The sequence below is a fragment of the Lithobates pipiens genome, unplaced genomic scaffold (assembly GCF_037356315.1).
Source record: "Lithobates pipiens isolate NorthernLeopardFrog02 unplaced genomic scaffold, aLitPip1_a1.2 Scaffold_22, whole genome shotgun sequence".
Taxonomy (NCBI): domain Eukaryota; kingdom Metazoa; phylum Chordata; class Amphibia; order Anura; family Ranidae; genus Lithobates; species Lithobates pipiens.
The window spans coordinates 87,490,405-87,508,146 of NW_027507784.1; the positions used below are offsets into that span (position 1 = coordinate 87,490,405).

Consider the following 17,742-nt stretch of genomic DNA (forward strand, 5'->3'; position numbering starts at 1 on the left):
ACCGTTGCTGCCCGCCTGTTACCGACCTGGCTTGTACCTTGACCTCGCTTCTTCTGCCAGCTGTTCCAGTCTGACCACCTGTGCCTGCTGTTGTCTGCTGCCTGCCTGCCAGCTGTTCCAGTCCGACCACCTGTGCCTGCTGTTGTCTGCTGCCTTCTGCCAGCTGTTCCAGTCTGACCACCTGTGCCTGCCGTTGTCTGCTGTCAGCTTCAGGGCCGGTTCTACTCTTCACCAGCTCGGCACTTGTGCCCTCTGAACTCTAGAATTCCTGTCCCCACTTCCAGGGATTCTCGAGCCAGAGGCTTACGAGAGGCCGCTCCCTGCATTCCGGGCTCCCTCCACCAGGTACGTGACAGTACTGGACAGCCATGTCCGAGCCCACGCAGGGAGCCTCTCCTATGGATGAGCTTTGCCGCCATCTTGCAGGACTTACTCAAGCGGTGAAGAACCTACAGGAGGGCTATAGTCAGTTGGAGGAACGGGTCCAGGCCTTGTCTACTTCCACACCAGCTGTTTCCGGGACTTCTGTTGCACCTTCCATGGTGATGTTGCCCCCTGAACCTAGGGTACCCACACCCGAAAAATTCTCTGGCCACCGGGGAAGATTCCGGGCTTTTCGCAATTCCTGTGAACTTTTCTTTGCTCTTCAACCTAGGACCTTCTCCCTTGAATCCACCAAAGTGGGATATGTCATCTCCCTGTTGACAGGCGAACCCCAGTCCTGGGCTCATCGCCTATTGGAAAAGAAGGATCCTTCTCTCGAAACTCTGGACATTTTCTTTCAGGCCATGTCACGGCTATATGAAGACCCACAGTTAACTGCCACCGCTGAAGAGGCCTTGCACACACTACAGCAGGGCCGTCGACCCGTGGAAGACTATGTATCGGAGTTCCGACGCTGGAGTTCTGACACAGATTGGAATAATGCGGCACTACGTTACCAGTTCCGTATGGGTCTTTCGGAACCCCTGAAAGATGAGCTAGCCCGAGTGGGCACTCCTGAGACTTTAGAAGCCTTAGTGGATTTGTCTATCCAAATAGACAGACGCTTAAGAGAACGTCGTTTGGAACGGTCCACGACAACCCCTTGTCCAGTGTGGATGCTACCCCGGGTACCTAACTCCTCCCATCCAGCCTCTTCTACTTCCACCACGGTGAACCAGGACCCACCTGAACCCATGCAGCTGGGCCTACTTAGACCCTCCTTGACGCCTGAAGAACGCCAGCGCCGTCGGGCAGGAAACCTCTGTCTATACTGCGGAGAACCAGGACATTTCGTGCGCACTTGCCCTGCCAAGCTCCGTAAGTGCCTCTCCATGTCTCCTGCCCTTACTTCTGACTTGCCGAGTATTACCTCCCATCTGACTGTACCCATTCTTTTGCAGCTCCCAGGAGGGAACATCCGGACCAACGCCATTATTGACTCAGGAGCTTGCAGTGGCTTTATAGACTTATCCTTTGTCTCAAAATATAACATTCCCCTTCGGCCCAGGGCAAAGGGACTTTCCGTGCATCTGGCCGACGGTTCAACTCTCAAGTCTGGTCCAGTAACTCAGGAGACTCTGCCCTTGTTTACTATTATTGCCGGGATCCACCAGGAGTTGCTGTGTTTGGATGTCATCACATCCCCTCTATTCCCTATCATATTAGGCATGCCCTGGCTGAAGGCACACAATCCCCAGATTGACTGGTCCACTGGAAAGTTGAAATTCCCTTCACCCTACTGTCTCCAACACTGCTTGTCGGGAACCGACCAAGCTTCCTCCTCCTTGCTCTGCCTGGAGATTGACGCAGAAACCCGTCAGGCTGTACCTCCAGTCTACCACGACTTCCTGGATGTTTTTAGCAAGAAGGGTGCCGAGACTTTACCCCCTCACAGACCATACGATTGTCCAATAGAACTGCTTCCAGGTGCAGAAATTCCCTTTGGGAGAATCTTCCCACTATCAGAAACTGAGTTGGTAGCCCTGAAGGCCTATCTGGATGACAATTTAAGAAAGGGATTCATACGTCCCTCTACTTCCCCGGCAGGCGCGGGAATCTTCTTTGTGGAAAAGAAGGACCAAACCTTACGCCCCTGTGTTGACTATCGGGCACTCAACAAAATAACTATAAAGAACCGTTATCCTTTGCCGCTTGTGCCTGAACTATTTCAAAGACTGGGGTCCGCAGCAGTGTTTTCTAAACTGGATCTTCGGGGTGCCTATAATCTCGTCCGCATCCGAAGTGGAGACGAGTGGAAGACCACCTTCCGTACTCGCTTTGGGCATTTTGAGTACTTGGTCATGCCTTTTGGTTTATGTAATGCCCCTGCCACGTTTCAGCATTTCATAAACGACATTTTTAGAGACTATCTAGATCTATTCGTTATCACCTATTTAGACGACATCCTGATCTTTTCTTCTTCCCTGGCTGAACATCGGGAACACATCAGGAACGTGTTATCCCGACTCCGTCTTCACGGACTATACGCCAAGCCGGAAAAATGTACTTTCGAACAACGAAGTATTCAGTTTCTGGGGCTGATCATTTCCGTAGATGGCATCGAGATGGACCCTCAGAAGATTTCTGCCATTCGAGATTGGCCCGCTCCTACGGACAGGAAAGGGGTCCAACGGTTCATTGGATTCGCAAACTTTTATAGAAAATTTATTAGGGGATTTTCCACCATCATTTCTCCCATCACGAGTCTAACTAAACAGGGCCTGAGGTTCCAATGGTCTCCCGAGGCTCAAAAGGCCTTCACCACTCTGAAGGACTTGTTCGTGTCGGCCTCTATTCTTAAGCACCCCGACCCAACCCTGCCATAAATTCTGGAGGTCGACGCCTCCGAGATAGCGGTTGGGGCAGTACTTTCCCAAAGGCACGGACCAAGATCTCTTCTGCACCCAGTTGCGTTCTTTTCCCGCAAGCTATCCGAGGCAGAAAGCAACTATGATGTCGGAGACCGAGAACTATTAGCCATCAAGGTGGCTCTCGAAGAATGGCGTTATCTGCTGGAAGGAGCAGCGCATCCAATCCTCATTTACACGGACCATAAGAATCTGGAGTACTTGAAGTCTGCCAAGAGATTGAGACCACGTCAGGCTAGATGGGCACTTTTCTTCTCCAGATTCTCCTTCCACATAACTTATCGTCCTGGGTCAAAGAATACTAAGCCGGACGCTCTGTCTCATATGTTTAATGAACCTGAAATCTCCTCGCATCCGGACACCATTCTGCCCTCAGGGAACTTCCTCCTGCTCCAAGGAGATCTGCTGTCCCAGATCAAGCAGGCTTCCGTTAGTGCTGCTCTTCCACCTGACGTCACTCTTCTGGCCAAGGATGAACTCTTCTGGTACAAAGACAAGATTTTCGTTCCTCAGGAAATTCGAGTTCCAGTCCTCAGTTCTTGTCATGACCATTTGCTGGCTGGCCATTTTGGAGTCCATAAGACCTCCGAACTGGTTCAACGAACATTCTGGTGGCCGCAGTTAAAGTCGGACTGTAAGAAATATGTGGAGGCATGTGTCACCTGCATCCAGAACAAAGGCAGTAAGTCCCGGGCCTGGGGTCTGTTGAAACCACTACCTGTCCCAGAGAGACCCTGGCGGATGATCTCAATGGACTTCATTGTCGAGCTACCACCTTCAGAAGGCTGTTCCACGATCTTTGTGGTAGTGGATAGGTTATCTAAGATGGCCCACTTCTTACCAATGAAGGGTACTCCCTCCGCCGCGGAAACAGCCAAGATATTCATTAACGAAATCGTGAGACTGCATGGCATTCCTGCGAATATCACATCGGATCGGGGAGTACAGTTCACGTCTAAGTTCTGGAGGGCACTTTGTGGGGCCTTAAAAATCGATCTCTGCTTCTCTTCTGCCTACCATCCTCAAACCAATGGGCAAACTGAACGAACGAACCAGACGTTGGAACAGTACTTGCGCTGTTTCTCGTCATTCTCTCAGGATGACTGGGCTCCCTTGCTACCACTAGCCGAGTTTGCTTACAATAACTCCATTCATTCAGCCCCAAAACAGTCCCCGTTCTTCGCAAACTACGGTTTCCATCCTCTATTCTTGTCCAACGATCTTCCGGAATGTCCGGTACCAGCGGTTCAGGAAAACATTGACTTCTTCAGATCCAACAACAGGCTTCTGCAGGAGACCATGACAAGGACCCAGAAGTATAATAAAGAGGTGTTTGACAAGAGGAGAAGGGGAGAACTTAATCTCAAGGTCGGGGATCAAGTTTGGCTATCCACTCTGAACCTGAAAATGGCCTGTCCATCTAAGAAGTTGGGTCCAAGGTTTGTGGGTCCCTTCCCAGTTGTGAAAAAGGTGAATGATGTGGCGTACGAACTAAAATTGCCAGAATCGTTCCGGATTCACCCTGTCTTCCACGTAGCTTTGCTCAAGCCAGCCGTTCCAGATCCCTTTGACAGCAGGAAGGTTACTCCACCTGAACCCGTGATCATCGACGGTGAAGTGGAATATGAGGTGGAATCCATCCTGGACTGTAGGCGAAGACGCAATCAAATCCAATTTCTGGTGAAATGGAAGGGGTACGGGCCTGAAGAAAATTCTTGGGAGCCTGAGTCCAATATTCACGCCAGAAGACTGATACTTGCCTTTGAGAGGTCCCATCCGGGTAAGATGGCACAATTGGGCATCCGGAGGCTGCCCCTTGGGGGGGGCAATGTCATGGTCGTCTCCGGAATCCAGTGGCTCATGGAAGGCCTACCCACGGAATCCCCTCGTTGAGTGTTAACAGGTATCCATGGGCGCGCATTGGCGCGAACGGACGCACGCGGGTGCGAGTAGGTACGAACGGGCGCACGCGGGTGCGCGATGTTGCAAACGAGCGCACGCGGGTGCGCGATGATACGAACGGGCGCGCGCGGGGTCACGAACGGCTGCACGGTTCCACACGGGCGCGCGCAGGCACGCCGTGCGACCGTTCTTGGCGCCCAAAGGGCTTCTTAAGGAATCCGTTTCAGTGCCTCGGTGCTGTCCAGTCTACAGCGTTCCAGTTACTCTGCCTCCTGCTTACCTGATTGTTCCTGTTCCTTGTTACCCGGCCTGTTCCCGACAACGCCTGTTTGCTGCCAGCCTTTGACCCTCGGACCGTTTGACCTCGCTTCTGCCTTCTCCTGTGTACCGTTGCTGCCCGCCTGTTACCGACCCGGGTTGTACCTTGACCTCGCTTCTTCTGCCAGCTGTTCCAGTCTGACCACCTGTGCCTGCTGTTGTCTGCTGCCTGCCTGCCAGCTGTTCCAGTCCGACCACCTGTGCCTGCTGTTGTCTGCTGCCTGCCTGCCAGCTGTTCCAGTCCTACCACCTGTGCCTGCTGTTATCTGCTGCCTGCCTGCCAACTGTTCCAGTCTGACCACCTGTGCCTGCCATTGTCTGCTGTCAGCTCCAGGGCCGGTTCTACTCTTCAGTTTAAGGGGAAAACACTGCGCTACAATTTAGTATATATGGAAAGAGGCCTATATGGAAAAAATGCCCCTGTAGAAGACACATATGTCGAAACGCGTTGGGCGAGCTGTTGGCACCCTACATTGCTTTTAATCTCTATTTTAGACTGTCTATGTGATCACTAAGTCATTAATTATTTTTTGACTTCAATAAATCAACTTTTTTTATATCATCTGACCTGCACCATGTGGAGCCTTTTTTCTTTTTTCCTTTTTTCTGTTTTCTTGGCTTAAACCTCCACAACGTCTCCCTCTCTATCTGGGTGAGATTGGAGCATCAGTACAACGGGCTACGTCTGAGCTTGACTACATACACCCTTGACGTTCCATTTGAAAGGATCCATCACAGGGCTTACAATCGTTTTGAGCTCATCCATCAGCTCAACAGACCTTCCTCTTCGTACTCCTCGGTCCCAAACTGTGACCTAAAGCCTTCTAGACTCAACTGTCATATGACTGTATGAGTCCAACTAAGTCGGTAAGAAGTATTTTATCCATTCTTCTCTGATGTTACAGTCAAGCAGACTCGCATGAATACATCCGCCCAGTCCAATCTCCCCCCTCTGTGACGGTTCGGCCACCCTTGGGCCGGCTACATAGTGGAATGTGTGGCTAATATTGGACTTTTCTTTAGGCATTTTTATTTATATTATTTTTGCTTTTATCCATATAATTTATGCTGACCACATCTATTAGTGAAGCGCTACACTGTTTTTATTGTTTCGGTTCTACTCTTCACCAGCTCGGCACTTGTGCCCTCTGAACTCTAGAATTCCTGTCCCCACTTCCAGGGATTCTCGAGCCAGAGGCTTTTACGAGAGGCCGCTCCCTGCATTCCGGGCTCCCTCCACCAGGTACGTGACAGGTATAGTGCTCCATTGTTGGTGTCAGTGGGAAGAAGAGTACCCCATTGTTTGTGTCAGAGGAATAAATAGTGCCCCAATATTGGTGTTAGTGGGAGGAATAGTGTCATGTTATTGGTGTCAGTGTGAGGAATAGTGTCATGTTATTGGTGTCAGTGTGAGGAATAGTGTCCCATTGTTGGTGTCAGGGAGAGGAATAAATAGTACCCCATTGTTGTTGTCAGTGAAAGAAATAGTGCTCCATTGTTGGTGTCAGTGGGAGGAACAGTGTCCTGTTGTTAGTGTCAGTGGGAAGAAGAGTACCCCATTGTTTGTGTCAGTGGGATAAATAGTGTCCCATTGTTGGTGTCAGTGGGAGGAATAGTGTCATGTTATTGGTGTCAGGGAGAGGAATAGTGTCCCATTGTTGGTCTCAGTGAGATAAATAGTGACATATTGTTGGTGTCGGTGGGAGAAATAGTGCCTCATCATTGGTGTCAGTGGGAGGAATACTGTCCCATTGTTGGTGTCAGTGAGAGAAATAGTGCCCTATTGTTGGTGTCAGTGGGAGAAATAGTGTCCCATTGTTGGTGTCAGTGGGAGGAATAGTGTCCCATCGTTGGTGTCAGTGGGAGGAATAGTGTGCCGTTGTTGGAGACAATGGGAGGAAGAGTGTCTCATTGTTGGTGTCAGTGGGAAGAAGAGTACCCCATTTTTTGTGTCAGTGGGATAAATAGTACCCCATTATTGGTGTTAGTGAGAATAATAGTGCTCCATTGTTGGTGTCAGTGGGAGGAACAGTGTCCCATTGTTGGTGTCAGTGGGAAGAAGAGTACCCCATTGTTTGTGTCAGTGGGATAAATAGTGCCCCAATATTGGTGTCAGTGTGAGGAATAGTGTCCCATTGTTGGTCTCAGTGAGATAAATAGTGTCATATTGTTGGTGTCAGTGGGAGGAATAGTGCCCCATCATCGGTGTCAGTGGGATGAATAGCGCCCCATTGTTGGTGTCAGTGGTAGTAATAGTGCCCATTGTTTGTGTCATTGGGAGTTGGGCCATGCAAAGGGGAAATTGTGATTGGTTGTTAGAGGCAGCAGCTTTCCTTTAGCTGTTCAAATATTCTTTGTGTCCGTGCTGCCACTCACCAGGGGTAGATGGACAGCAGCTTTCGTATGAAGAGGGAAGCACTTTGAGAAACATTGGAGTAGAGCTTAAAAATGTCAAACCGTCCAGCTACAATCTTGTTTTCCATTTCCATGGGGTCCAATTCAAAGAATGGAGATCGTCCGCTTAGCCTGCACAAAAACACAGAACCAAAGAGATAAAGAGATAAAGAGAGAAGAACACTGGAGTAATGATTGAAGGCCTCTCCCAAATGTATTGTGACTTTAATACACTCTATTCGTTTAGCCAAAGAACAATTCCGGACATTTCCAGAAAAATACATCTGATCTGAGGTTCCACAAATAATAATAAACATCCACCTCACTCAAAATGTATGTCCTTTTTTTGGCATACTAGATCATTATGAATAACTTACCTGAGAACGAAGCCCCCGAAGCGGTCCTCCATCTTCCTCTTCCTTCCTTGGATCCCGGAGCGACTTCCGGGTCTCGCGGCTCTGGCACTGTGATTCGCCGGAGCCGCGATGACCTCACTCCCGCGCATGCGCACGGGAGCCGACGCTCGCGGCATATCGCTGCGATCTGCGGCCTGCCCCAGTGCGCCGCAGCCTACGGCGCATGCGCCGTAGACATCGGTGGCTGTCTTCGGGCAAATATCTCCTAAACCTTATAGGTTTAGGAGATATTTCTTGGACCTACAGGTAAGCCTTAATCTAGGCTTACCTGTAGGTCAAAGTTGGTTGTAAGGGTTTACAACCACTTTAAAACAGTTGTAAGGTCAAACATTTTTTAAATTAAAATATATATATTTACCTGCTCTGTGCAATGGTTCACACTGGAGTGTTTTGACATGCAAAAGGAGCAGCCACTTACCTCCTTTTCTAGGGTCTCCCGATGGCACTCTCTGCTTCTCTCTGTGTGTGCATCAAAAGGAAGCCGCTTCCCATGGCGAGACACAGGCAGGCGTGCTCCTGAGCTGGTCTGTGTGCATCCATAGACACACACAGAGCAGCTTATCCTCACAGGATTTGTCTGTAGACAGTAGAACTGCAGTAGTGCACAGCACTGGATCGATACAGGACCAGGGGCGGACTGACCATTCGTGCACTGCCCGAGGGCCCCATGCCACTAAGGGGCCCCATCAGGGTTGCCAGCCTCAATAAAACCAGGGAAAGTATGTCAAAATCAGTGTTTTTTTAAAAATCCCAAGATTATAGCTGCCCCGCCTCTCCAGTACTTTTTCAGTGTGTGTATGTGTATTCTGTGTGTGTATACTGTGTGTGTGTATATTGTGTGTCTGTGTGTATATACTGTATGTGTGTGTGTGTATACTATGCGGCCCCATATTCTATTGCCTGGCAGCCCCATAATCTCCTTTTGCCCGGGGGCCCCATGAGTTGTCAGTCCGCCCCTGTACAGGACGCAGATAAATGTTTGGTGGGGGGGGGGGGGGACGTGGAAAAGCTAGTAGAAAGTTTTTAGCGTAATGCACAGAATGCATTAAGGTAAAGCAACCTTTTTTGATTTTAGAACCACTAGTGAAATTCTCCCAGCATGCATTCCTCCTATAAATGACTACACTGAATCTTGTATTACTTACATTACATATGTAAGCACACCTAATCCCCAAATATCGGCCGCTGGTCCAATCGGCTCTCCTTTCAGCATCTCTGGGGCTGCAGAGAGAACACAGAAAAGAGACATAAAGATATAAAATGGTATCAGGATGGCTGAAGGAGAAAACTATTTTTTCACATACAGTAATTATGTTCTACAGGTAAGTAAGTTACAGCAGAAAAATATCAACCTCAGTGATTGTCTACAATATTAGGCCTCGTGCACACGGACACCTTAAAAATGACACATTTTTAGGCATTCAGGATTTTTTTTTTTAGCAATCAAATGCAGCTCATCGTTTTTTTAAAGTGGAAGTAATCTTCCATCCTTTGCTTTTGCCTATAGGTAAGCCTATAATATAGTTTACCTATAGGTAGTATAGCTATTTACATTGCGTGCAGCCAACATACCTCCCAACTGCCCCTGATTTCAAGGGACTGTCCCTGATTTGGAACAATGTCCCTCTGTCCCTCACTTCTCCTCATTTGTCCCTCATTTTGGTCTGATCCATATAGATGTATATAAAATGCACTTTAAGTATCAAAAAGTGTTTCCCAGTGCTAAACCTTTCATCCATTGCTGCATTTGTAAATTCCAAAAGCCAATATAAAGGAATAGTAGTGGTAAAAAAGCACTTTTTTTTGTACAATTCTCCTTTAAGGGGGGTGTGGCAAGGGGTGTGTTCTATGCCTGCATACTTTTGCTGATAGGTGTCCCTCATATCCATCTCAGAAAGTTGGGAGGTTTGAGCCATGGGCATGTTACTAACTGTGGGGGGCTGGGCTTTGTGTTAGTGACCACTGATCTCTGCTCCAATCACATGGAATAGAGATCAGCCTCACTTGTTGCTAGGCAGAACGGGGAGATGCTGTTTACAACGGCATCTCCCCGTTCAGCCGCCCCGTGAGACGATTGCGGGTATCCCCGCGGCAATCGAGTCCGTGGGACCTGCGACCGGACTCACGGCGCGCACGCGATGGCAGGGCAGCATATAAAAATGGACGTACCTGTACGCCAATATGCCTGCCCGTGCCATTTTGCCAACGTACATCTGCGTGCGCTGGTCGGGAAGTGGTTAATACATCAGTATCATGTGCAAGTAACCCATAGATGTTTTATTAATATTCTATACATATCATTTTCCTCTTGGCCTCAGGAACTAATTCCAGGTTTTACCAGGAGGACACCGTGTGAGGGCAGACCAGGTTACCGATTCTAGTTGTTTCACATACACATGTATTCCAGGGTCCCGACACGTTTCCCCAGCTGGCGAAGGACGAGAGGGCTGAATGTCTGAGCGCTCCCGAAATCAATGATCTTAATGGTATTCATGTAGGACACCATGATGTTCTCTGGTTTAATGTCCAGATGCAGGATCTTCTGTTCGTGGAGATATTCTAATCCCTGAAAGATCTGAAGTAGGTAATTGACGACATCATCTTCTGAGTAACGGAACCTGGAGCCACAAAGGAAGGACAACACAGAATCAAGACGCTGGACATTGCTACAGAATGAATCTACGTGGGAACATTGCTACATATTTCCTGTAATAAATACATAATAAATCTAAGTGGACGTCAGGAAGGATATACTAGTATACAGAATGTTGCATTGGAATGAATATCTGTGCACAGGCCAGCAAATAGCCAGGCATATGGAGATGTGCTTATGTGTGTGCCGCGCGCCCGCGTGTGTGCGAGTCTGTCAGGAATGCTCCGAGCGGGCTATTTAAAGTAAGCTGCTTGCACATGATCAGTGCTAGCTGGTATACAGAGTTCTCTGCTTATGTATCTGACTACCTGTTGACGATCCAGCCTGCCCTGACTACTCTCGAATCAATAACCTTGGCCTGTCCCTGGAATACGCCTCTGCCTTCTTCTTCTGTTCCTGATCTGCTCATCTGTTATCGACTCCGGCCTAAACTCTGATTATGCCTCTGCCTGATCTGACTGCCAGTTACAGACCCAGCTTTTGTGACTCTGCTGATCATCTGCCTGCTACTCAGCCAGTCTCTGCTGATCATCTGCCTGCTGCCCAGCCAGTATTTACTGATCATCCTCCACCTGCCATCCATCCAGTCTCTGCTGATCTCCCGCCTGCTGCCCTGCCAGTCTCTGCTGATCATCTGCCTGCTTCCCAGCCAGTCTCTGCTGATCATCTGCCTGCTGCCCAGCCAGTCTCTGCTGATCATCCGCCTGCTGCCCAGCCAGTATTTACTGATCATCTGCCTGCCATCCATCGTGTCTCTGCTGATCACCTGCCTGCTGCCCTGCCAGTCTCTGCTGATCATCTGCCTGCTGTCCAGCCAGTCTCTGCTAATCATCTGCCTGCTGCCTAGCCAGTCTCTGCTAATCATCTGCCTGCTGCCCAGCTAGTATTTACTGATCATCCACCTGCCATCCATCCAGTCTCTGCCGATCACCTGCCTGCTGTCACACCATTCTCAGCTAATCATCTGCCTGCTACCCAGCCAGTCTCTGCTAATCATCTGCCTGCTGCCCAGCCAGTCTCTGCTAATCAACTGCCTGCTGCCCAGCCAGTCTCTGCTAATCATCTGCCTGCCGCCCAGCCAGTCTCTGCTGATCGCCCTGTCTGCTGCCAAGCCAGTCTCTGCTGACCATCTGCCTGCTGCCCAGCCAGTCTGCTCATCATCTGCCTGTTGCCCAGCCAGTCTCTGCTGATCATCTGCCTGCTGTCCAGCCAGTCTGCTAATCACCTGCCTGCTACCTAGTCAGTCTCTGCTGTTCATCTGCCTGCTGCCTAGCCAGTCTGTGATGATCACCTGTCTGTTGCTCAGCCAGTATTTACTGCTCATCCACTTGCCATCCATCCAGTCTCTGCTGATCACCCACCTGCTGCCCAGCCAGCCTCTGCTGATCATCTGCCCGCTGATTAGTCATTCTTAACTGATTGTCTGCTTACCATCCAGCCAATCTATTCTGAACACCTGCTCACTTCTACCGATTCCCCCACCTGACACTGTGGATGTTCTGACTACCCACGTACACCAGCTGCTGACATTAACTACTAGGCACTTGTGCCACTTCGTGCCCTCCTATTACTTTACCAGGGGTCCTGAGTTAGAGGTGCAAGAGAAGTTGTCCTCAACACTTCAGGCTACTTCACCAGCTACGTAAAAGTAGGAACATTGCTACAACTGAATTAACATTTAAATATTACTACATGGGCACATTGCTACATAATAGAAAGAGAAAAGAAAGGGGAAAGTGCCACCTGGATGCAGAGATTAAAAAGCTTTTAATAGCACAAGGTAAATGACACTTACACCTTTTACGTTGCACAATTAAAAGCTTTTTTCTCTCTGCACCCAGGTGGCACTTCCCCCTTTCGTTCCCCTTTTCTTGTTTGTATAGAGCTGGCTATTACTCTGAGGACACATGCCTGCCCACCCTTGGTAATACTGACATCCACATGTGCATTCACTCACCCTATACCCACGGGTGTACAATGGACTCATTTGTTTTTTGGACTCTTGTGTGTTTTTAATGCTTTATTCATAACTACTATTTTGGATCCAGCTGTTTTTTTGCGCCACATACAATTGTATATTTTAAAGCGGAGTTCCACCCATTTTCTACACTTCCTCCCTATGGTACCCCCTGTGACTATCCTTTTCGCAATGGAAATTATTATTATTATTTTTTTTTTTTAAGGAAATACAGTACCTTTTAATTACCTTCTTTCTCCTGCACTTCCGGCAGCATCCGCCTAGGCAATTACATCACTAGGCAATTCACAAGGGCTCCTGGGATAGCGGCGTCATGTATCCCAGGAGTCCTTGTGAATCGCCTAGTGACGAGATCTCACGATCATTGATGGGAACGTCTGCCGGCACCACCGCTATGGCAACGTGTTAGAACTCAGGAGGAAGGAGCACCGCGTGGTGACATTACTGCGCAGGTGCGAGATCGAGAGGTACATGCTGGGTAGCCAGCTGCACTGATTCCCGGAAATGGATAGAAGAGGGCTTCAGATGCCCCCAGTGTAGATGGACCCTGCCTGCTTCTGAGATCCAGGTACTTTTATTAAATTCAAACATACATAAAAAGGACTCCATGAATAACACTAATCTAAAGCTTGCATATAGAGTGGATCAAGTTAGAGTGGAGTCTTAAAAAAAATCGAATTGGGGGACTGGAACTCTGCTTTAACATTGCTACATTTTGCCTGTAATACATAATACCTGTAATAGAAAATAAATAATACATCTATGTGGGAACTTTGCTACAAGTGAATTTTTGTTTAAAAATGACTCCAAAATCATTCTTATGCCCTGTACAGACGATCGGACTTTCTGCCAACAAAACTGTCGATTTTTGCCTCGAAGGATGTTGGCTCAAACTTGTCTTGCATACACACGGTCACACAAATTTTGGCCAAAAATTCTGAACGTGGGAACGCGGTGACGTAGAAGACGTACGATGAGCCGAGAAAAAGGAAGTTCAATAGCCAGTGCGGCTCCTTCCGCTTGATTCCGAGCGTGCCTGAACTTTTGTGCTTCGGACTTGTGTACACACGATCAGACTTTCCCACAACATAGTTAAGTTTGCTGAAAATTTGAGAACCTGCTCTCAAACATTTGTTGGTGGAAAGTCCGACAGCAAATGTTCGATGGAGCATACACATGGTTGGACTTCCCGACAACAAGCTCACGTCCAACATTTCCCGTCGGAAAGTCTGACCGTGTGTACACGGCATTAGTGGGAACATTTCTACAGAATGAATCTTTGTGGGAACTTTGCTACAGAATGAATCTACCTGGGAACACATTTCTACAGAATGAATCTACATGGGAACACATTTCTACATAATGACTCTTCGTGGGAACTTTGCTACAAAATGAATCTTCGTGGGAATTTTGCTATAGAAAGAATCTACATGGGAATATTTCTACACAATGAATCTTTGTGGGAACTTTACTACAAAATGAATCTTCGTGGGAACTTTGCTATCTAAAGAATCATGGGAATATTTCTACACAATCAATCTTCGTGGGAACTTTGCTACAGAATGAATCTATGTGGGAACTTTGCTACACAATGAATCTTCGTGGGAACTTTGCTATGGAAAGAATCTACATGGGAATATTTCTACACAATGAATCTTCGTGGGAACTTTGCTACAGAATGAATCCATATGGGAACAAATTTCTACAGAATGAATCTACATTGGAACACATTGCTCCAAAATGAATCTACATGGGAACACAGTTCTACATAATGACTCTTCGTGGGAACTTTGCTACAAAATGAATCTTCGTGGGAACTTTGCTATGGAAAGAATCTACATGGGAATATTTCTACACAATGAATCTTTGTGGGAACTTTGCTACAGAATGAATCTATGTGGGAACTTTACTACAAAATGAATCTTCGTGGGAACTTTGCTACAAAATGAATCTTCATGGGAACTTTGCTATCTAAAGAATCATGGGAATATTTCTACACAATGAATCTTCGTGGGAACTTTGCTACGGAACTAATCTACATGAGAATATTTCTACAGAATGAATCTATGTGGGAACTTTACTACAAAATGAATCTTCGTGGGAACTTTGCTATGGAAAGAATCTACATGGGAATATTTCTACACAATGAATCTTCGTGGGAACTTTGCTACAGAATGAATCCACATGGGAACAAATTTCTACAGAATGAATCTACATTAGAACACATTGCTACAAAATGAATCTACATGGGAACACAGTTCTACATAATGACTCTTCGTGGGAACTTTGCTACAAAATGAATCTTCGTGGGAATTTTGCTATGGAAAGAATCTACATGGGAATATTTCTACACAATGAATCTACGTGGGAACTTTGCTACAGAATGAATCTATGTGGGAACTTTACTATAAAATGAATCTTTGTGGGAACTTTGCCACGGAACTAATCTAAATGGGAATATTTCTACAGAATGAATCTATGTGGGAACTTTACTACAAAATGAACCTTCGTGGAAACTTTGCTATGGAAAGAATCTACATGGGAATATTTCTACACAATAAATCTAGAATGAATCTATGTGGGAACTTTACTACATAATGAATCTTTGTGGGAACTTTGCTATAAAATTAATGTTTGTGGGAACTTTGCTACGGAACTAATCTACATGGGAATATTTCTACAGAATAAATCTTTGTTGGAACATTTCTACACAATGATTCTTCTTTTGAAGTTTACTATGGAATAAAATCTACATGGGAACATTTCTACACAATGATTCTTCGTGGGAAATTTGCTACAGAAAAACATCTATGTGGGAACATTTCTACTCAATCTCCGTCGGAACATTGCTATAGAATAAATCCACGTGGGACTATTGCTACAAAACGAATCTACGCGGAAAATTGCTACAAAATCAATCTACATGGGAACATTGCTATGGAATAGTGGAATCAACTGGCCTTAAATATCATTGTGAAAGCCCAGCCTTGCACAGTGCAGATAACTGAAGCAATGCAGGGCACAAGAGGCTTCCGACCTACATCACCCCAACTCAGCCCCTGAGAAAAGAGTCTGTCCTGTCTCGGTCTGGCTTTGTGCCTTGGTCACTTAGCTTTTTCAAAGCATTTCTTAACTCCTCACCTTTCTACAAGACAGTAGAGGATTTCTCTGCCGGAGCACTGCTCGGAGATGAGGACGAGGTACCGAGGGGTTATGTATGCCTCGTGCAGGCTCAGGATCCTCTGATGGTGGAGGCATTTCAGGACCTCGTACTCTTGGAGCACACTCTGCTTGTTCTCTTGTTCATAGGGGATGATCTTGGCCATGAAGTTCTTTCCTGTCGCATTTTCTTTACACTCCCGAATCACTCCAAAGCGACCCCTGAAGGAAGTGTGACCACAGTATTACTACAGTACAGTCCATATCTGGGCTGCATTCACACTAATCCCGTAAAACGTACAATACAACGTTAGGATTGGGGTGCCCTATATAACGTTAGTGTAAAAAAAAAAAAAAAGTACCATAATCAATAATATTATCACTTAAAGTGATTCTAAAAATAAATGAGATTTCTTTAAATTAACAAACATGTTATACTTACCTGCTCTGTGCAATGGTTTTGCACACGGCAGCCCCAATGCTCTATTCTTGGATCCCCCTCTGGCGCTCCTGGCTCCGAGTGTCCTGATGGCAGACACTTGTGCGGGTTTACTCTTGAGCCTCGCTGTCTGTGTCTAGCGACACAGACAGCGGGACTCTACCCCGTCCCCTCATCACTGGCTGTGATTGACAGCAGCGGGAGCCAATGGCTCCTGCTGCTGTCTCTAAGCCAATGAAGAGGGAGAGAGCAGGGAGAGCCTCTGCTCTTGTGTACATTGCTGGACTGAGATTGGGCTCATGTAAATATAAAGGGGAAGGAGGGGGAACTGCATGCAGAAGTTTTTTTTTTTATTTGAAGGTAAAAAAAAAAACTTCTGCCTTTAGAACCACTTTATAGATCCAGTTGCCCAAAAACACTGGTTATTGCATTAATACATTCAAAAAGTAATCTTTTTAATGCAAACAGTGTAAGTACCTACATTTGACTTGGTATCAGTCTTCCTGTAATGTACTGAACTCAAACTGGGAGAGGGACTGGGAGAGGGAGGGACAGCACTGGAGCCACTGCAGCCACATTTGCTGAAAAGGTGCATGCTTGACAGAGGACAACTAGCCGAGTCCCCCCCAAATCACTGACTTGGAACGGGAAGGTGACCAAACTAAATGGCTGAACACTGCAAAACAGAAAAGTGTGGTCAACAACCTGGTTCTCCTGTTTGGGCAGGGTTTAACCACTTGCCTTTTCTGGCACTTTTTGTTCACAAGTTAAAATCAGTGTTTTTTGCTAGAAAATTATGTATAACCCCCCCGAACATTACATAAATATATATACAGGGGTATATATATATATAATTTTTAGCACACATCCTAGGGCAGTGATGGCGAACCTTGGCACCCCAGATGTTTAGGAACTACATTTCCCATGATGCTCAGCTACACTACAGAGTGCGGGAGCATCATGGGAAATGTAGTTCCAAAACATCTGGTGTGCCAAGGTTCCCCATCACTGTCCTAGGGAATAAAAACGGTAAAATATAAAAGATGATGTTATGCCGAGTAAATAAATACCTAATATGTCACACTTTGCAACTTGCACATGCCAGTGGAATGGCGACAAACTACAGTACTTAAAAATCTTCATAGGCGACAAGTTAAGATTTTTTACAGGTTGTCTGTTTTGAGTTACAGAGGAGGTCTAGCACTAGAAGTAGCACTTTACTTATTACCAATCATGTCTGACGATTCTGCTATTTTACAGTCTAGTATGGTTTTGCATATCATGCGAACACAGATGCCAGCATTGGAAACGTTGTCGTTTGTATTTTTATGCCATGTTATTATATGCATTTACTATTATTACAGCATTTATTTATTCATATTTTTAGATTTGCATTGTGTATATACTCTTTCTGTATTGTCCTATAAATAAACACTTTACAGACACACAGTGCTTATTTGCGTCCTTTTTGCGTTCTTCATTTAAAGTCCCAAAAATCCTCTTGTTTTTTTCTAGCACTAGAAGTATTGCTTTTGCTCTAACGTTCGCGGCGATAACTCACAATGTGTGGTGCAAATATATGTATGCATTCGCTACCTACCTATGTGTTCACTTTTGCATGTGAGCACAGG

At 46.6% G+C, this 17,742-nt stretch overlaps 1 protein-coding gene across 4 annotated transcripts in view; it reads right to left on the reverse strand.

Annotated features, from left to right (window-relative positions):
- The window catches only part of SPEG (striated muscle enriched protein kinase), a 496,800-nt gene that overhangs the window by 11,159 nt on the left and 467,899 nt on the right, over window positions 1–17,742 (reverse strand). For all 4 annotated transcript variants that reach the window (XM_077447841.1, XM_077447840.1, XM_077447842.1 and 1 more), the window contains 4 exons: window positions 15,655–15,894; window positions 10,277–10,500; window positions 9,028–9,103; window positions 7,449–7,598 (listed from right to left, as the gene is read on the reverse strand). In XM_077447841.1, coding sequence (XP_077303967.1) covers window positions 7,449–7,598; window positions 9,028–9,103; window positions 10,277–10,500; window positions 15,655–15,894 — 690 coding nt within the window. The remainder of the gene's footprint in view (window positions 1–7,448; window positions 7,599–9,027; window positions 9,104–10,276; window positions 10,501–15,654; window positions 15,895–17,742) is intronic.